This window comes from Cryptosporidium parvum, chromosome 4 (assembly GCF_000165345.1).
Source record: "Cryptosporidium parvum Iowa II chromosome 4, whole genome shotgun sequence".
In the NCBI taxonomy this organism is placed as follows: Eukaryota; Apicomplexa; class Conoidasida; order Eucoccidiorida; family Cryptosporidiidae; genus Cryptosporidium; species Cryptosporidium parvum.
In genome coordinates, this window is record NC_006983.1 from 164,291 (window position 1) to 186,064 (window position 21,774).

The window sequence follows — 21,774 nt, forward strand, 5'->3', positions numbered from 1 at the left end:
ATGCATGTCGGCCAATTTAAAAAACATTAAGCTAATTCAATACAACTGTCAAAAAAAACCAGATTACGACCAAAAGATCACTTCTTGAGCTTTTCAAATATTATTATTCTCTTACCCTTATTAAATGATCTATTATGAAATTTTTTACGCAAGATGTAGCTAATAGTAGCAAATAAAGGTGTGGAATAATATAATAATAACTAGTTATTTGAGTTAGGATATTTATATAAATAATATTAATATAGAAACTATTAGTTCACAAATGTTTATTTTTTAATTATAATTGTAGATCAATGTACTTTGAGAAATTATGGTCTTTAAGATTATAAAATATATTTCTACAATACTAATATTTATTATTTTCGGAGCAGAATCTAACATTCAAAATGATATTGAAAATAATGATTTAATTACTATTAACACACATTTGCGTAATGAAATTTCAGTTTTTGAACTTATAAAGTTTGAGAATCAAAGATTCATACCAAAAAATGTGAATGTAGAATTTTACTGGGACAAATTCCAAGTCAATGATATATATAAACGAGTATGTTATTTTTATAGTCCTAAAAATACCACAAAAACTCCAAAAAATCAACATGAAAACAATTACTCATATTCAATTGGAGGATTTAATCTGTTTCAAACAGCATTTTCAAGAGAACCTAATAGTTTAAAAGAGGTAGATATTAGAATGTTGGAAATAAGTAAAACATTGCTTCGATTCTTTGATTATGAGTACGATTTATCTCGTCCAACAAATGATTCAAGTGCTGATATAAATATTTGGAGACATATTCGCTATAATAAGATGAAATTGAGTAATTTAATAATACCAGGAAGAGGTTCTAGTAGGCTTTATATTAAGACTGAAACTAACTTAGCATATATAGGTAACTATTTTGGATATTTAAAAGTTAAATATGAAGATGAAGTTGAATTAAAAGCTGTAAAATTATCAATTAGTCCATCTCCTTTAAATCTGTTTATTTTAAAAGAAAACCAAGTATTTGAAGAATCCAATAATAAAGTAATAGTTATCGACTTTGTATTAAGAAATCATCTAGTTTTCAGAAATTTGAATACTTTTTTTCAACCTAAACTTGAAGGCTTTAATGAAAACTTATGTAAAATAAAAAATATACTTCAAAAAGAATCTCAAATAATAGAAATTAGACCAGGAGGACTAGAGAAGATTCAGATAATTTGCTCTATTGGAAGATTGAAACCAGAATTAATTAAAGATCTCTTACTAATTCAAATTAATAGTTTTTGGAGCAGTTCCAGTAGATATAAAACAACTTATAAATATAGTGAAATAGTGAGACATGAAAGAAAATTTAATAGAGGATTATTTTTATCTGAATTTATAATGGACTATCCAATTTCTTCAGAATTTTTTAACTTTAAGATTGTTGGACAAAGAGAATATTCAATAAATTATTTAAAAGAAAATGAGACAGGAATAATTAACTTTTATAATCCATTTAAAACAGATTTTCTTTCTTCACAATATTGGATAAGTTTGGATTTGCTTCAAATATCTGAAAAGGTACTAAACTTAAGATATATTAAAATAATAATTGAAGTTGATAGTAAATTATCAGATTTCCTATATGTTACTTTTGATAATAATATTAGAGAAAAATTCTATGAACTAGATTCAATTACTGAAATGAATTCCCTTCTATTCTTAAAAATTAATTTGGGCTTTAACCCACAGACTTTAATTGATCAAGTATTTGTTACAAATGATAGGGAAAGTATGAAATTAAAAATTCCTATCAAAGTAAAGTTATTTGAGAATCATAAAGATATTTCTAATGACACAAATATTTTTGAAAGGATCTGGATCTTTAATTTTGATTTAGAGAGTGAAGCTGATGAATATATTATTAAAAATAATTTACTTGAAAACAAGATTAGACAACCCAGATTAATTGTGAGAGATTTGGATGAAAATATAAGTCTGAACATTTTAAAAATCAAGAACTCAAAGGCAAAAGATTCTGAAGAAGTAGAAATAAACTTTTTAGAGAATAAAGAAAATAATTTTGGTCTAATTTCAAAAGTTTCAGTTCTTACAATGAAAAATTATGATATTGGCCAATTAACACTAAATTTTAAAAAACTAATAAATAGAAAAATATTCGAAATAAAGCAAAATAACTCGGCTATCAATAACTCAATAGAAGATTTACCATATTTTATAGAGATAGGAAAAAATAAAAGGCTACAATTAGCTACAATAGCTAGTTGCGGTATAGTTGAATTAAACAAAAATGAAATAGATTTTGGAATAGTACCAGTAAGTTTATTTGGGAACCCAAAATTAATTCAAAAAATAGAGATGAAATTAAGAAGATTTGAAGCAGGAAGAAAATGTGGTAAAAAATTTTCAGTTGGGTTTAGCGTTTCAATCAATTTCAACTTAAGAGTTACATGGAAAAAAAATCTTTATCCTTCAAGTAGCACTAGAATAATAAAAATCAACAAAAAAGATATAAAATTAATTAAAGAATATATTTATGATTTTTATATTGAAGATTCTGAAGTATTTTTACTTATTGTTGAACCTGATTTTAACAGTCCAGTAAATGTAGAACACAAACAATCTACAGACATCTCAACTCAATTAGAGGTTTATATTCCTGCAACGATGAAAAAGTATTATAATAATGAACTAAGAGATACAAGTGAGAAATTAAATCTGAAAAATGAATTCTTAACACGTAATTTATTTTTCAGCCAGTTTGTCAAAATTGCATGTATTATTAGGGGTTTACACATTTCGGCGGGAACCCCACAAATTAGAAATGCATTGCATAGTGAAATTATGTCACAAGAATTAGTCAAAAGTGGTAAATTACCAATAAGTTTATTTTTTATAGAAATTAAAAATGAGGAGGATTTTCCTGTTCAATATTCACTCCAACGAGATTTTAGACTTGAGAATAAAGAAAGAGAGATAAATAAATATTTTACGGAAAACTATACATTTTACATTTCTTATGAAAAAAATGCAAATAATAAATCAGAAGAATTAATAAATAAGTTTGAAGAACAGTTTAATATTGTTGAAAATAAAACTTTCTCAGAACTTATCAGCAAGGAGAGTGAGCTATTTGATAATTTGGCATTTAATTTTCCTTTTAAAAGTTTATATTTAATGAATGCAATAATAATTCTAAAGTTTGGGTTGGTTTGCATTTTTAATGGAGAAGTTTTTACCTATCAAAACTCTTTTTGTGTTAAGTTATTACCCACTGAAATTGCTGAAAGCGTTGGGAATTTAAAAATATCATTTGGGCATATAAGAATGAATATTTGGCAAGTATTAATCAGATTTCGTTTGGAAAATAGTAATACTGAATTATTGACAGGACTAAAATTCTACGAGACTGGGAGATTAGATTGGAAATTTTACAATTTTGGTAATTTTCCACTTGACCTAGAGATTTTTGAAAAGTTTGTTCCTGTTATTTTTTCAAACCAAAATCTGGACTCAGCATTTAAGCTGAAGGAAACGATAGAGCTTGGAAAGATTGAGAAGATAATCCGTATTTCAGCAGTTCCTTGGCTTGAGGTTTCTAGTGAAATCCCAAGAACAGGCTATTTACTTCCAAAGGAAAATAGATTAATAACCATTTTGGTTCACAATCAAATTCTTACTTCAACTTCAATAAATTCAAAGTTTAAAGAGTTAAAATGTAGTTATGACTTAGTATTCAAGGGATTGACAGATATTGGAGAAACTCTAGATATATCTGATGATCCATTTTCGAGAATGCTATTGGAAAACGACCATGAATTAAGACAGGAAAGTAATGGAATGAAATCATTATTTTCACTAGATTGGAAAATCCCAAATGTAGTGAATGATTTGGGATATGGAGGAGGATTTGTTAAGAAAATTACTCTTATCAATTCACCTACATCTAAAATAGAAGGGAATCATTCCGTATTAGAATATATACAATTTATCGTGGAGATCCAAAATCCAATTATATGCACTAAAAAAGAAAGAAAGACTTATACAGATGAAGATGAATCAGATTCTTTTAGCAGTGATGAAAATGATCAACAAATTGAAGATGTTTACACTGATAGAACTAATACATCTGAAGATAATTTTTGTACTCCATTTAATAATATTGAAGTTGTAAAAGGGTTTAGAATTATTTGGTATCCTTATAACAACTTTAGTCCAACTAATTATAAAAGTCTTGAGATTTTAATTAAAGATGTTCCAAAGTTTGATTTCAAAACAAGTTCCTATAGTTTTGAAAGTGATAAACAAGAGGAATCAGAGGAGAATTCAGAAATTTCTCGAATTTTTACTAACTACATAAAAGAAACAGATTCTCAAGACTCTGAATATGCTTATTTGCTTAAAATCAAATATGACTTTGTATTAAACCAACAATATACATTCAAGTTTGCTATTACTCATCATGATAATATCAAAAATAGTGTATTTATTCCACCTTTTGGATTCAATGTTACAGCTCAAAATCATTCACTAAGATGGTTAAAATCTCTAAATTCTGTTGAAAATGGCATTTCTCAAAGTTCTATTCTTAAAAACTTTACAAAGAGAATATGTAAGGGGAATGTTAACGTTTTCTCTGATAATTCAATGATTTTGAACTGGGACAAAGAATTTCTGAAAATTATTAATACTTTTTCAATAAGTTATTTAGAGTCGGACACTATTGAGCAGGTAGAGGAAGAAGAATGGCAAGTAAAAGAGCTTTTCTTTGATTTAATAGATAATGAAGAACATTCTCCAAATAACAAGAAATTATTATTCATAAGAAATTCCTATAAAACTGATGGAATCGCAAAATTCTTTTCTGAAGATATTAATAATGGAACTAGTTTATTTGTTAAGATTCAAGATCTTCCATCTAGTTTGAGAATAAAAATTCTAGTTGAAATCCAAGATAATAACTCTGAGAAATTCCAATGTATTTCAAAAACTTTTCAAACAAATGATGGAGTTCCAAATGAACCAAGAGATTTTCAATTCATTCCTTTGACTATCAATTCTCTTAAATTGAGTTGGAACACACCCAAATCTCATGGGGGTTCGGAGATATTTGATTATTTGATCAATTTATCTCCAGAATTGGTTGCCAGTCCCAATGAGTTTAAAATTGAAAACATTTCAATTATCAGTGATAAGTTGATGATTATTTCAGATCAAATTTATCCTTTTGTATCTTATAAAGCAATAGTTCAGGCAAGAAATAAGTTTGGGATTGGAAAACCGTCTATTATTCATCATATATCATCTCGAGGAGTGAATTCTTGTATTAGTACTGGGACTTATAAATTAGTAATAAATGAAAATTCAACGCGTCAAATAACCTGGAAAGTTGAAAATCAAGAAAATATTGATTTAAAATCTGTATTAATTTATCTTTATTGCAACAAAAGAGGTAATTTCAAGAATCAATTCTTAATAGAATTATTGAAAGCTTCAAATATCTGTAATTTTTATTTTGGTAAAGTTATTTGTACTTGGATAGAAAATAAAGAATACATTTTGGATTTAAGATGTGATAGTTATTCATTCAAAATGATTAACAAGACAGATAAATTTGTGAATGGAGATTTTTCTTGTATTGGTGAATTTGGTACACAAAAACTTCGAAAACTAAAAGGAGAATCTAATAATAACATAAACTTGGATCATAAGATTAAAGTGTATCATATAAATTCAATAGATGAGCTTAATGATATTAAACAGAAAAGGGAGAAATTGTATTACCCAAGAGGATATAATCCAGAATGGGATAACGGGTTAACTAAAACAATTTTGAAGATGGATATTATGGGTCAAAATACCAGTTTAATTGAAATTGAAGTCAATTATCTTCATGAGACAGAAAACATGAATGAAATTATATTAAATGGGACAGTAGAGAATGTTTTCCACAATAAATACTATTATGATTTAAAACAAGTAAAAAGAATGAAAAGTTCAACAAGTATGAAGAATTGGAGTATATTTGAAGAAAGGAATCATTTAGATATCAATAACCATAAATTAGGGCAAGAAGAACAAATTGAATTGGTGATATTAAATTTGATTCCAGAAATGACAATATTGATTTCAATTAGGGAATTGAATGGAAATAATGAAGAGGTTTCTATTTCAAGACATGTTTTGAGAATTCCAAATAAAACGAAGAAAATTGAATTATTAAATAGAAAATTATTAAGCTTAGGAATACTCAAGGTTCAATTAGATGACCATTTTATTACTCAAGGGGAATTTTCTGGTAAAAGGAGTGGAAATGGAAATAACTTAAGAAATTTGAATGAAGAGGAACATGTTGATGAAAATCAATTAATATTGAAAATGGAAGCTGATATGGACTCTATTGGTAGCAACTTATCAAACTCATTGTTCGTTTCAAGTAAAATGTTGATTGATGGTTGGCCTGAAGACTTTGAGAGAAGACTATTTGGAGAAATGGGGATAAATATTAACTCGGGACATTTAAGATTTAAGAATGATACCAAGGAAATTAGTGGGAATGTTGAGAATTACAAACCAATTTCTGAGTTAGAGAATGATAAAAAAGGAAAATCTGATGAAGGAATTCAGAATCTATTTGATGCAGATTTGGAAACAGGAGTAGACTTTTATAATAACAATTATACTGGTAAAGAAACTTTGGGGATTGAGAATGAGATTTATGAAGAACATTTCCCACATATTACCTTAAGCTTTAATCCTCCAATTTGTATTTTATATGCAAAATTATATTGGAAAGAAAATAAGTCTCCAGTATCTACAATAGTATCTGTTAGATTAAGATCTAGAAATGTCTCAAAGCCCAGAATAAGAAATTTCAACCCAGTTGTTCATGAATGTTTTGGAAATCAAAAATCTGTAAATGAAAGTTATACTCAGGATAGAATTGACACAATTCAAATTATCCCTCCTGAGGAGATGGTAAACACATACCTTGGGAATCCATCGAACAGGTACCCTTATATTTACAATTTTACCTTATCTTTTGCAGGTTCTTGTGGTGATTCAAGATTTATAGAAAGAAAAGACGAAGCTGCGCTATCATTAAAGGAAATTGAACTAATTCCATGCATTTCTAATGATTTAGTACTTTCTTACTCAGATCCTTTATCGGAAACCAATATATCTCTTGTTAATACAGAACATCTTCTAAAGAAGTCTCGGTTAAGAGAAAAATACTTGGAAATACAAAAGATTATTCTAGATAATCTTAGAAAAGATATAGAAAAGAATACTACCAACTTAAACTTAAGTAATATTTCTGTCAAATATAAGAAACCATTAAACGAAACTAATGTATACTTGGATCTTAATACAGTCTTATCAGAGGAATCAAAGTTAAGATCGTCGCATATTCCAAGCGTAAGGTTGCTAATTCAGGAAAATAGAAAGGAAATAAAATATTCAAGGAAATCTAGAAATCACAGAAGATTATTAGAGGATGATGCAGGGAAAAATTGGAGTCTTCTTTTTGCCTATGCTTTGCATTTATGGCTTAATCTAACAATAATATGGGTTTGGAACTTAATATATTTCTTAAAAAAGTTCAATTAAAATACATTGAATTAATACTAAGCAGAACACATCTGAAAAAGGATCATTATTAGCAAATTTTTCTCATATTCATCCTTCTTTTTGATCATTCAAACTTATGAAGAACCTAGCCCGTAATAATTTAAATGTTTTTTGGCGGGAAAGTGGGTACTACATATTGAAATATATTACGAATCATTAAATGAAAAAAAGTAATAAAAGTCTTTTCTTCTTTAAAGGTATAGAAAGAAGGAGATTTATGTTGTGATGAATTATGAAAACGAATAGTTTTCATAGTGAGGAGGGTTTTTTTGGATTTTTGGGACAGATGAATAAGAGTTTTGTGGGAGAGTTATGCTTGGAAGAATTAACAGAATCTGAAGAATCAGAAATTGAAGACACTGAAGTAATCAAAAATGAGGATGTATTGAAACTAAGAGAATTAGAGACATTAAGAAGCATTCCTGTTTCAATTAAGCTTCCAAGTGATATTAATAATGATGGCTCGGAGGATGAATTGCTCTGTAAGAAGGAGAATAAAGCAAGGACAGAAGTAGCTCCAGGTTCCAATATTAAGGTAAATAGAGGTAGAGGAGGAAGTTCGAATTTGAATGGAATTAGTTTGGAAACAATTGATACTGATGTGGAAAATGACTCAATTAAAGTAGAAATTTCTGAAAAGTTGTTAGAGCCAATGAGTAGAATTAGATCTGGTAATACTCAAGAAGGAGGTATATTTTGGGGGGAAAAAGATGAAAAGGATGAAAATTATGAAGATATGGGTTCAATTGATTCTGGATATTCGATTTTCGGGATTACTAGGCCCTTTACTAGTAATCTTTTAAAGGTAACTATGGAGGATGGAGATAGCGACAACGACTCTGAGGACGAATTGGAATACTTTCAAATGTCAGACAGTGAGAAGTTAATGTTTAAGGTTAGATCTAAAATCAAGGGCGATCATTTTTTGGATGAGATATCCAACAAGATTTCAATATTTCCTTCGGATGAAAATAGTGCTCAAGGCGAATCTACTGAATTCTTTATACACATTGATACAAAGGATCCTGGTTTTTCAAAAAATTTAGGAGGAATATCTAAGGAGCTTAAGGAAAAGCTGGGATTAGATAATTCATCAAAGAGTAATCTTGGAGTGGATTTGTTAGGAATTACGGACTCAATCACAAGAAATCAAGAAGTTAACACTATTGGATTAGGCGGAAAGGAACAAGATCATAGTAAGGGAGAAGCTCAGCAGTCCTCCTCAGGAGGAGGTAGTGGCAATAATTGTAATACTGGTGGTAGCAGTAGCAGCAAACCTTTGAGCAAGGCACAACAAGAACGTCAAAGACGACAGAAAATGAAGAAAATAGATAAGCAAAAGCGTTTAGAGCTTGCAATTTTGGGAATGAATCCTTTAGATTACGAAGGTGGTATTAGAAATCCCGACAAAGTACTTGATGAAAATCAGGATTTGGTTGATATGAAGGATGGAGAGGATGGAAAAGTAGGAGAAAGCTCGGTTGGAGGTTCTTCATCTTATAATAGTGGAATAGCTGCCTTGGCTTCGTCCATATTAATGTCCAATATGCCTCAGAAGGATCGTATTTTTGGTTTAAAGCTTCGGGAAATGTCTTTGGATGATTCGTGTCTGTTTTCCATTCGTCAGTTTCTTCACTTGGTTCCGAGACTGTTTGATGGAAAATCATATGATGAGATTGATAATCTTTTTGAGGAGATACGGACTTCTATCGCTTCTTCTGGATCAAAGAATGAGAAACAAAGATCAAAACAAACATTTAAAAGTAGGAATGAATGGCAAAATCTATTGATAAAGTGGCTTACTTATGTTGTTAAGTTCTCAGAAAGAAATGGAATTTCAATGTATGAATCTTGGGCAGAGAGTAATCGTCAATATCATGAAAGCAGAGTCTTACTAAATAGTTTGGGAAGTGGTTATGGTGAAGACGGGGGAGCTAATGGAGGAGATCAAATTGGAGGTGGAAATTCCTTACCTCCAATATCCTCTCTCCACACTCCCTTGGCATGGTCTTTTTATTTAGTTAGTGGAAATATGCTTCCAATCGATGGAGTTAGATTCCACAAATCAGATTTCAGAATGGGAATTTTTGAATCATTTTCATCAAAAACCAACCTAATTTATACATATTCGTCCAATTGGTTCGCCTCTCTAGTGAATTCTAAGAGTGTGAGATCTGAGTCAGGGTTTGAACCTTTTGGTCCTTGGTTGGTTACCCCTTTATTTCTTGGAGCTAAAGGGGGAGGAGGATCACAAGGACATTCTTCGACTCCTCAGCTTCTTCACAGATATTTCCAAAGACAAAGAGAGTTCAAGGACATTCCTTCCAGCATCAATTCATCTATTTGTTTTGTTTCACCAGATGATTTATCTTTAATTCACCAGACTCCTGTTGCACTTTTTGAATATTTGGAGCAGTATCCACTTTTGCTAAATAATTTAGGAATGGCTGCTAGAATTCATAGATATGTAAGATGCGAGGATGATTCAAATCGAAAACAGATTGAAGATTTACTTTCAGAGTGTGGTCCTTTGGGATTTGTTCAAAAGGTTCAGGAAGATGCTAAAACCAGCGGATCCTCAACTTCATCTCAATCTGGGACTTTCCCAAAGTTCTTTGGAGTGAACTATCCACTTGAAGAAAATGAGTCAATGGCAGTTTTAGAAACTGGTCTATTTAAAGCTCCAATATACCATCATCCCAGAAGGCAAAGAAATCTCCAGGTTGGAGAAAATACTAATATGGAGGATGGAGGAGAGGCTTCCTTTATCAAAGATGATGAGGATGAGGAGGAGCGAGACAGAAGTGGGAAGGGGAAGTTTTCTGCATACTTTTTGTTGATAAGAAAGCAGATTCAACAAGGATCTTCAAAATGTGGGCTTTATTTAAGGCCTTTGTCTGGAGATTGTTTAACTTGTTTATATTCCGTTGGACAGGAAGAACCTCTGGTTGAAGTACCTTGTGTGGATAGTAAAAGCTTTTCCAATCTAAGAAGGGATCAGTTGAAAGCTCTGGTGTTAAGGTATGCGAAGGAAAATGGGAAAGATACATTTAATGAGGTGAGAAAATTGAGTCAAAAAATGTTTAGAAATACTTTTGACCAAAATACTCTACAGAAGATTTTAATGTCTTGCAAGGAAACCAAGGAAAGTAGTGGAAGTGATTCCATTTCTGGAATAGGAGTTGGAGGATCCTCTGGAGCAGGAGGGCCTTCTTTGAGTTCTAACGGTAGCCATTCGAGTTTGCTTGGAGGAATTGGGGGAGGAGTTGTAGTAGGAACTGGGATTGGAGGCAGTAGCAGCCAATCAAGCATTCAGGTAGGAGGTGGAGGAGGATCAGGAGGTGGAGGAGTTCTGATCAAACAACTTAATGAATCGGAGCTGAGACAAATAATTAATCCAGAATCTCTCTGTGCCTTAGATAGCTCTGTTTCAGGGGATATGAGACTTAAACAAATTGGAGTAAGGTCTTTAAGACACTTCTCGAAGATTCCTATTGTAGTAAGCGAGCTGGATCAGATGGAGGAGATTGCAAAACAGTATGCAGAACAAGCTAGAAAGAAGACTAACAGTCTGATAGAGAAAGCTAAAGAGACGGAAACCTGGAGTAAAGACTCTTCTATGGGTAAATCTTGTAAGTACTCATCCCTACTGAGCTTAATCAATGAGGTAAGTACTGGATTAATAAACTCAAATGGAAGAAGGCTTACTCCTGTTGCTCGGTATATTGAAGAGTCACTTTTACTTTCTCCTTGGAACATTACACAAGAATATGGACAAGTAATGAGACATCAGAATGGCCAATTTAGTATTGCAGGTATCGGAGATCCAAGTGGAGGAAGAGGAGAAGGTGTAAACTTTATAAGGAGAGGACTCATAGATTCTGCAATAGAGTCTAGAAGTCAGAAAGCCTTGGCGGGGAAGAGTGAGGACCTTAGAAAGCTTTCAATGGATCAACTTAGACAAAGGCTTCTTCAATGTGGATTTGATGATGTAGCAATTATTCCTCTCCCTAGATGGGATAGAGTAGCATTGGTTAGACATTTTGATACCAGCGGAGGAAATTCCAATGGGAAATCTGGAAGTGGGTCATCCTCAAACAGTATGCTTCAAAACAAAGCTTTATCTTCTGAGGAGTATCAAAGAGCTATAGTCAATGTATTAGTTAATCAAAAGAATGCTTTAAGTCCAGATGATCCAATAATGACCGATGATGAGGAGGAGGAAGAGGAGAGAAGAGGAGATGGCAGAGACGACGAATTAAGAGTAGAGGATGAAGGAGAAGTTGAAATGGAACTGGATATTTTATCTGAAAACACACCCAATAAGAGCGAGACTGAAGGTTCTAGAGGAGAGTTAAAACCTTCACAGGATGTTGATATGCTTGAATCAATGTTGATTGACAGCTCCAATTCAAGATCGGATCTAGTAGTTTCACAAGACTCAAGTCCGAACCGAGATTTAGATGACTCAGGATCTGATCTGGATGAAGATCTTGATCTTGAAGAATCCTTTATTTCCTCACTAGTTAAGTCTAATGACAATAACAACGAAAGTAACGAAAGAATTTCTGGGAAATATGAAGGAGACAATGGTAACTATGATAATAGTAATTTAACAAGTGGAGATTATTCTAATAGTAAAGTTAAACATATGAAACAAAGCAAACTTTATGATCAGTTATACGGGAATTCAAACGATGATACTGGTAGAGATGAAGAGGATGAAAAAGACTTGGAAGAGTTTAGAAGAATGATTTCTAAGAGTACTCCTCAGGATGGTATAGATCAAGAACTTGATGGAAGTGGAATGGATTGGAGGAATCAAAACTCACAAGAGGATTCTTCCTCTTCAAGTCAGGAATATGTTCCTAGAATAGCTTGGATACGTGTTAGACGTAATATGAATACTTGGCAATATGAAGATGAAAAAGTTGTTTATATATATGGGGAAGAGAATATTAGATACTTCCTTTACTGGAGAAGGATGAGAATGCAACTTAAAAGAGAGGAAAGACGTCAACTGAATCCCACAGGAGTTCCAGGAGTTTTGGGAAGAGCTAGCAGAACTTGTAGAAGATGTGGACAAGTTGGACACATTGCTTCAAATCCAATGTGTCCTTATTATGAGGGTAACAAGAGTAGTTCAGGAACAAGTAGGTATCAAAATGCAATTTCTCAGTCTAGAAAGAAGAATATGTTATTGCCAAAAGGCCTTGAGATTGGAGGAGGTATAGCTTCATGTAAATTGTCAGCTTCTGAAGAAGAAAGCACAATTGCAAATCTTTTGGGGATGGGGTACTCTCAAACAAATAATTGTGATATTAAACAGTTAGTAACTTTGGACAACGTGGTTCAGTCTGTAAGAGTTGGAAAACGAGGAAGGCCACCTTCAAATCCTACATCTAACTCAAGGGGAGATACAGGATTGAGTAGTTCATCAATTGGGAATACCCAACTGAGTTCATCAAGTTTAGGAAACTTTGAAGATTCTACTGAGACTCAAACAAATACACAAGCTGGTGTAGGAACGGGATCTTCAGTTCAATTCTCAAGGCTTTCTGCAAGACAAAGAAGAAAGATGATGGATAATGATGATAAGAGCTCAGTTGTAAGCTTTACCAGTACTGCTTTAAATGGTGGCTCCCAGACATGTAACTTTAATAATGCTCTAAATCCTTCAAACGGAGGAGCTGGCTTACATATTTCAAATAACTTGGATGGATCCCATAACGTAATTAATGCAGGACCTAATATTACCTCCTACACTGAAGCTTTAGATGAATTTTGTATTGAACTTCAAAGAATTATTAATAGTACAAAAACTCTTCATCACTATTCACATGTATTTTGGAATAGGGTTAGTGAAAGAATTGCACCAAATTATTATAATTTAGTTAAAAGGCCAATGTGGCTTCAATTAATGATAAATAAATGCAAAAAAAGGGAATACAAATCTAGAAAAGATTTCCAAGATGACTTGGACTTAATAGTTGAGAACTGCAAGATTTATAATGGGGTAAATCATCCTCTTGTATCTGTTGCAACCTTAATACATTCAAATGTTGTAAAAAAGATTGATGAGATTCAAGGAATTGAAAAGATTGAAGCTTATTTATCACTAAAACCCTAGTCAGGTTTATCTGGCTATTAATTATTTATTAATTAGTTTTATTATATATTAAGGTATTAATTCATTATTTATGAAAATAGAAAGAAAAATTGGCTTATGCATGCAAATATTATTAATTATTTTTTCCAGGGTTAAGATATTTCAACCTGCAAGGTAAAATTGATTTTTAAGGTAATCCGACAGGAAGCAATTCTATGAAAATTTGTAAGAAAAATCTAAATAAGACAGAAATTCTATAGTTTCTAGTAGTAAAAATATAAATTGATTATTTATTAATCTATTTTGATTTAATAAAGTAAGCAAGTAATTATTTTTTTTATTAAAGCCACAAGTACCTAAATATAAATGCTATAATTGAGTTACCTTTAAAGCTTAAGTAATAGACTTTAGGAATGATTTCTTTACTTATTTTTTTTATTTGAATTGTTCTATTTGATCTTTTTTACAATAAATCAGCTTCTTCTCTCAAGTATTCACCCACATCAGTTTGATGATAAACCGCAATAGTTTCTGGATCAGCATTCTTCATGTCAGCAGAACTCTTTGCTAAGACACCAAATCCCAATGGTAGCTCATCCATTGAATATACTACAACTCCAACGTTATTACTTAGACCATCAGTCATTCTACTAATATGCCTTTTGATTACATGATTTCCATAAATATAGCTCTGTTCACCTCCTGGTTTTACCCATACCTTATTTGGAGTCAGTCTTGCTATATACTGTAAAGAAGTTATTCCTAATCTGAATTTATTATTCTTAGAAAATTTGCCTAAGCATGTTCCCATACTTAATAAACTTTTTTTTGGAACAATACTTGCTGCTTTTGCTAAAGTTTCACTCATATAGAATACATTTCCCTTATGTAATCTAAAAACATAACTTTCATCTTCCCTCTCTAATAATGACAACAAGTTATTGCCCAAATAATTACTTAGCTTTTCAAACAATATCTTTGTTTCTTCTTCTGTTAATGGTCTCATTTTCACCTTTTATTATATTATTATTATTATTCCTTTAGTGCAATTAACTCTTAATATTTACTTGCTTCAGTCCTTCTCTAAATGATCTACTTACTTCCTTGTATAAAAATCCAGATTTTTCTTTAAACAAAGAGGATGAATTTCTCAAATTCAAATTATCCCTGTTTTCTTTAACTTGGACCATATATAATTTTAGTCTCGTAAAAAATGACATTCGGCAATGGCGCCATAACGAACGGGCGCGCCTTTATGGCCGGTATAGCATGTATTTTTATAATGGCAAATGTTAATCATTTTGACTTTTTAATGTTAGTAAATCACAAATTTTTTTTAACTAATTAGAGAATTATTATTATTACTGTTATTCTTATTATTATTATTAGTTTTTCTCCATCAATACTCTCTATAGTTAGAACTTATTTTTTCTTGTATATTGCATTTGATTTTGGTATTGGAAATTAGTATTATCTCCTATATTATTATTAATATAATTCCCTTGAACAGACTTACCACATAAACCATCTTGTCTCATGTATGTGCCATTGGGACATTGATATGTTGGATCCATTACTCCAACACATTTACCTTCAGATTGGGTATATCCTGATGGACAACTAAGTATGAATGGAGCAAATTCAAGAGCAGCACATTGACCAATATTTGATAAAGGCCTTACAGAGCCAAATAATCTTCTTCTTTGTCCAAAACCGCTAATACTTGCTAATTTTGCCATTTGCAAAGAATTGTTTTCATTGTAATAATTATTTGATGATAGAATTCCTTCTTGAGACATATTTGAGAAAGAATTGTTCATGTTGGAGTAATTGACCACATTTCTAACTTCAGAGTATCCAGGTGGACATTGCATTTTTCCCTCAGTTGGAACAAGCTCTATACAATTTTTATGCTTACAGCTCTTCTTGTGAATATACCTACATTTATTATGTTGTGTTATTTTTCCTCCCGATAAACAATGATATTTAAAAGGTTTCTTGATAGTTTCCATACACATATCTGCTTTATGAAGCCCAAGTGGCTCGGTTTTTTCTGGACATTCCACATTAGGCTTAAATTCTAAATAACTTTCACAGCCTTCAATTGGACAGGTTTTTTCTATTGTTTCTAGGCAAAAGTCTCCCATTAAAGTCGAACTATCATCCAAACATCTTTTTTCTATAGGTTGAGTCACTTTAGAGACACATTTTGGCTTTTCTTTAATGTTTGAGATCACTTTAATACTATGATGAGTGCCATGATGATGATTTGAAATCAACATTCTTTTATTATAACTGGCTGTTTCAAGAATATCATCTCCTGTAAAAATTTCACTTCCGAAAGGGCATTTCCATTCAGGGCCAGACATTTTTGCTATATTTCTACAGTTTTCACTTCTACACACTGGATTTTTAGTTTCAATGCATTCATATTGGCCAAATTCATTAGTTCTTAGCTCAAAGTTATCTGAACATTGATAGAGAGGATTCATTTTCTTTTCTCTGGGATTTTCTTCTCCTTTTGGGATACATTTTGGAAGTCTGGTTGTTGAGCTCTCGGATAATAAGTAGCCTTCTGAGCATTTGTACAAGATAGAATCAATGTTTTGCTGCTCACATCTACCACTTCTCAATTTGTAATCAGTTGGACAACTAAAGTTTGGCATAACTGAACTAATTTTAATGCATTTCCTCTTATCAGTAGACTGTGAACCATTATGGCAGACATACGTAGCTGGAGCTGTTTCTACGTTAACACACATTTTGGGTATGTATTCTGGTATCTCAACACATTGATGTACTATTTTAGTACTTTCTCTGGGAACAATATAATCACGATGATGTCCATGGTGATGATTTCCATGATTAAGCATCATATTCAAATTTCTAGTCTCTAAAACGACTTCTTCTCTATTAATATCTATTCCAGTTTCAGTATCATAGCTAGTACACTTTTTCTTGTATTGAGTAATTGAACAATCCTTTTCTATCTTTCTCTCACATACTTGAGTTTGTAAATTCAATACAAATCTTGGAGGACAAGTAACAATTGGATCAATTTCAATCTCTCTCTTGCATTGATTATCAACTTGATCAAAGATATATCCCTCTGGACAATCAACATTCGGGCTCATGCTTTGATTCTTTACACAATATTGGCCAACAATAACTGCATCTGGATCCATACAATATGAAAGTGGGTTAATTTCAATAATTTGTCTCTCCTGAAGATAACATAAACCATTTCTATGTATATATCCGTCATTACAACGAGGAATTGCTGATTCCTTTTTTATACACTTTCTAACACTTTCAACAAATACAAAACCGATTGGACATTGTTGTGGAATTTCTTCTTTTATTAAATAGCAAATATCTTCTCCTGAATGATCTTTTTCCATAATCATTCCAGCAGGACATTCGGAAATAGGCTGCATAAATTCTTCTTTCTGACAATAATGTCGTGATTCTAAAGTTGGATATGCACCTTGAATTGATGAATCTCGTTTAACATCTTTCAATAAATAACCTTCTGGACAGAATATTTCTGGTCTTGACTTTTGATTACATGATCCTTTACCATTATCTGATGATCCCTCTGGACATATTGGCTTATGAAATACCTTAACCCTACAAACTGGAGACTTTGAACCATCGTCATTGTACTCTTTTTCACCATCCAAAAATGCTACATTTGATGTATAGCTAGACTCATCCTGTTCATGAATTGCTCGAATAGATAAAGGTATCTCACGGCAACTATATTCTTTCTTAACCAATTTTTTAATATAGCATCCATCATCTCTTTCTTCCTCATTTACCCCACAATTCATTTCTGCTTCCTTTAATTTATAACAATCACCATTTCCATCTTCAATATATCCTGCTTCGCACTTTGGAGTTTCTCTATTTTCTATATAACATGCCTGAGTGCGCTTGTCATATCTAGTGTTTTCTGGGCACGTCAAAACCTTATCTGTATGTACATTTTTACTACATTGAGTTGCTCCTGGTGAAGATTTAAATCCCTCAGGACAAGATTTCAACAATTGCTCAGTTACAATACAACCGTTTTCTTGCTCTGAAAATATTCCGTTATGTGGACAGTTTGGAATAGGGCTAACTAAACAATCAATTCCATTACATATCGCACCATTTGCACTGACAAGGGTATTTGTTTTGATCCAAATCCCTAATAGCAATATATATAAAATCAAATTAAAAGGAAGCATAGAAAATAGAAATTTTACACCATTTATTATTATTCTACATTACGAATTTTATTTGTTCTATTAATATTCTCTATTACGTGGCAGGCCATACATGCAAAATGTCATGCATGTATTTAGCGCGGATTCGAGCCTATATGTGTACTTAAATTTTCAATAGTAAGAATGGTGTATATTATTTAAAAAAAAAAAAAGGGAGAATAGATTTACAAACAAAACAATAAAAGTATTAGACAATTATTTATGCCAAATCAGAAATCCGGGTTTTAGCCACTTTTGTTCTAGGGTTAAATAATTTTTAGCAACAATATAATAATCCATAGTATGATTATTGTGAGTATTCATATTTGCATGTTCCTTTAAATATTTATTACATTTTCCTTTATCAACATAGAATTTATATTTCGAAAAGTATTGCATTCTACAACCCTTTAAAAGCGAGTATCCTAATATCCAATTTTTCCTTCCACCTTTCTTTCTTACCTTTCTTTCCCTATTAGATTGGAATGCACAATGCAATTCCAAATGCTTAAGTTACTTGTTTATTTTCCTGTTCTGAAGTACCTTGTAGTTGTAATTCCTTTTCTGCCCGAGTGTTCACCAGAGATTCATTGGAATTAACATGATTTACCTGCTTTTGCAATCTAACATTTGTATTATTAATGCTGTTGGACTGCATTTGACCTGTATTAGTTGTAGTGGTAGACAGACTTATATTATTTTGAAATTGATTTCCCAATACATTAGGATTCGGAATAATTGAAGGCATAATTGGGGTATACGAACCCATAAAAGGCATAGTGTATCCATAAGGTGAGTACCAACCTGAATAAGCAGCAGCCATGGCAGCCATATAGTCTGCATGGTAATTACTTGGGATATTTGTACCACAAATAGTAATGCTAGAAGAAGGCATTGCTTTAGTTTCTTGTCCTGGCATAATTGCACCATATTGATCTAATGTAGATTCAGCAATATTCTTTACAGTGTTGGAAGGAACAGTTTGAACAGAACCTTTAAAACTTCCAACATTCAAAGCAGCACATTGCAATTTTTCAGCATCCGATTCTTCTGATTTATTTGACTCTAATCCAGTAAAAGGGGCTAATCCATATTGTGAAAACAAAAATGGGTTTGCACGGATTGCAGCATTAGCATAATTACCACCTGAATTTGACGATATTGCAAGATTGGCAGCAGTTGCATACGCAACCTGTTGTTGCAAATAGTAATTTGCCATTTGAGCATGCTGTAAAGCAACCAGAGTATTATAATCCATACCAACAAAAGGATTTGTGGAGGCAGCAGAAGAGCTTTGATCCATAAAAGTCGAGCTAAGCTGACTTTGATTTGTAGGAAAGAAACTCAAGTCAGAAGAATCAAGAGTTTCTGTCTTAGAGTTAGGTTTAAATCTTTTAGATGATACTGTGGTTGTGCTGGTTGATGGGTTCATATATGCTCCTGTAGTCTGTCTCTCTACAAGACGATCGGAATCAATTTGGTTTGCCATAAGTGCCAAAAATAAATCATCAGAAGAAACATTTTCTCCAATTGTAGAAGCTACGGGAATTGTGGCGGAAAATTTAGATTCATTTTGGTTTGCATTAGAGCTCTGCTTATGCTTGGCTGTCACATATTCTCTGGCAGATGTGATAGGGCTAGTAATCCCAGCAGCATTCCCTTCACTGCTATCCATTTTCTTAATAATCTCGCCATATAATGTCGCAGGATTAATATTAGAAGTATTATAATGAGACCAAACCTCATCATCACTTTCAGGAGCAGGAAAATGAAGCATAATTCCTTTAGTTCTTCTTGCTTCCTTGAGCGCTTGAGACCCAACATAAGGTTCCTCCCCCTCTTCATCACTCTCAGAAAATCTAAAATGTTTTAGATGGCTTCTTCTATGCAATGGACTGTTAATCAACAAAAATCGAATGGCAGCCTTTTCTGCATCCCTAACAGTGGCGTATGGCTTGTTCGGCCCTACATAAAAACTCTTGGAATACTTTCTGGTAGCCCATGTAAACCTAGCATAAACCCTGCTTTCTTTATCTTTCCAATATACTCCAATTTGATTATATTTTAGCTGTCTTGAACCAGCCTCGTGATTTGCTGCCGAACGACGACCTGATTTAGAAGTGCTTTGTGTTGAATGCACTAACTCTTCAGCTCCTGTATCAATACTAATAGGATGAATATCAAAAGCAGATTGCTCTTCTGGCTTTTCTTTAGAATCTTTATTTGGAAGAACATCCTCCGTTTTTGAATCTTCAGTTTGTATATCTTCTGAGTTATTTACCCCAGCAACAGAAAGAACACTATTTGAATCACAAAGTTCATTAGTAGTTATAGTAGTTGTCAGACATGAATCGTCATCTTCAACGTAAGAACCACTTTTGCTAATTGTAATTGGCTTTGTAATATTATACTCATATATACCTGCATTTGTAGCATCAATTGGAATGGTATTACCTTCTTGCCCCAAGTCCAAAAATACCTTTTGATCACTAGAAAGTGGATTCACAGCCTTAATCATTTTTGAGAAGTTTTCTTCTGCTTCGTTTTCCATCTTTTCTTGACTTACTCCTATTTCTAGTTGCCTTTCCAATTCGCTGATAAAGTTACTAACTAGAATGGCTAGTAATACCTTCTTTTTATCAAATAAATTGACTCAGAAATTAATAAATATTACACAGATCTCTGTTTATGATGTTTTCCTTAGTTTAACCAACACATAAAGAAACACACACATTCACACTCCTGTGGGGTAGAAAATCTGGTTTTTCTTCGTGATTGAGCCACTTTTACTCACTTGACTAATCTTCACAGAAAGAGTAATGAACACAAGTGCTATTACTTGATTAATAAAGTAAAAAAGCCAATCTATTGAATATTTTCTTCTTTTTTATTTTCTTGAATCTCCAAAATCTATTTATGAATTCTCAGTTCTAACCTGCTTTTCCTGCGAAAAAATGCTTATCACCTTACTCTCACTTCAAATTCCGCTCCTCCTACCCTGGTATCTTCACCAATATCTTCCTTTCTTGATCTTTTGGTTCAGAACCTATGGATTTTTATGAAATGAATGGTACCGATACCACACGTGAGCAGATTTAGCATGCTATTAATGTGGGCAACACGTGGATAGGGCGGTAAAAATTGAATCCAATAATTTTATTTTATCTAACGTATAGTAATCTTCTTACTAATTATAATAAATTATTAATTTCAAATATATATATTTATAATATACTTTTTCACAGATTTCACTGGCCAGACTTTTATTTATTTTTTCCCCCCAAAAAATTATAATTGCATTTTTTGTTCCGATTTTTTTTTTTGAAAAAATATTTTAAAATTGAAAAAGTAATAAAAAAAAATTTCACACGTCATTCATTTCTGATTTATCCTAAAAAATATTTTCGTATCATTTTTGCTTATGTGTCGGTATATTTACCGGACTGTCCACATAACACATACGTGTTTTTTTCCCCATGCATACATGCATGCGAAACATTACATGCAATATATTTGTTTAGAGTTTAGTATAAAGCACAATAATTTTTTTTAAAATATTCGCAAGTCCTACGTAATCTGTAAGTGAAACAAATTTCTTTTAGCTATTAAATTTAGAAGATATTTTACTTATGTTTAGTACAAAATCTATTTTTATAGGATAATAAAAATAAATTCTTTACACTTGAATTTCTATAATTTTTTGTTTTAACTAATTTGATAGTTTATGAAAAAATGGTAGCTATTATATTTCCACCAAAATTTGAATTCAAATTTCAATTAGAAAAAAAAAC

At 31.8% G+C, this 21,774-nt stretch overlaps 5 protein-coding genes across 5 annotated transcripts; 2 read left to right on the forward strand and 3 right to left on the reverse strand.

The window, feature by feature from the left end:
- Positions 1-310: 310 nt before the first annotated feature.
- On the forward strand, positions 311-7,603 carry cgd4_640 (extracellular protein with a signal peptide, FN3 domain and a predicted transmembrane region; the record flags this gene model as incomplete). Its single annotated transcript, XM_625668.1, has 1 exon — positions 311-7,603. The coding sequence occupies one exon, from the start codon at positions 311-313 to the stop codon at positions 7,601-7,603; it is 7,293 nt and encodes a 2,430-aa protein (XP_625668.1).
- Positions 7,604-7,856: 253 nt separating this feature from the next.
- Positions 7,857-13,754, forward strand: cgd4_650 (ZnKn (C2HC)+Athook+bromo domain protein, Taf250, transcription initiation factor IID; the record flags this gene model as incomplete). Its single annotated transcript, XM_625669.1, has 1 exon — positions 7,857-13,754. One exon carries the CDS (start codon positions 7,857-7,859, stop codon positions 13,752-13,754), a length of 5,898 nt encoding a protein of 1,965 aa, XP_625669.1.
- Positions 13,755-14,196: 442 nt separating this feature from the next.
- Positions 14,197-14,748, reverse strand: cgd4_660 (Nip7 like PUA domain containing protein involved in ribosomal biogenesis; the record flags this gene model as incomplete). Its single annotated transcript, XM_625670.1, has 1 exon — positions 14,197-14,748. A coding segment is annotated over one exon (552 nt), but the record flags the coding sequence as incomplete, so codon positions are not given.
- Positions 14,749-15,148: 400 nt separating this feature from the next.
- On the reverse strand, positions 15,149-17,965 carry cgd4_670 (oocyst wall protein 3; the record flags this gene model as incomplete). The annotated part of the gene is made up of 1 exon (XM_625671.1): positions 15,149-17,965. The coding sequence occupies one exon, from the start codon at positions 17,963-17,965 to the stop codon at positions 15,149-15,151; it is 2,817 nt and encodes a 938-aa protein (XP_625671.1).
- Positions 17,966-18,491: 526 nt separating this feature from the next.
- Positions 18,492-20,534, reverse strand: cgd4_680 (hypothetical protein; the record flags this gene model as incomplete). Its single annotated transcript, XM_625672.1, has 1 exon — positions 18,492-20,534. One exon carries the CDS (start codon positions 20,532-20,534, stop codon positions 18,492-18,494), a length of 2,043 nt encoding a protein of 680 aa, XP_625672.1.
- Between the last annotated feature and the right edge of the window lie 1,240 nt (positions 20,535-21,774).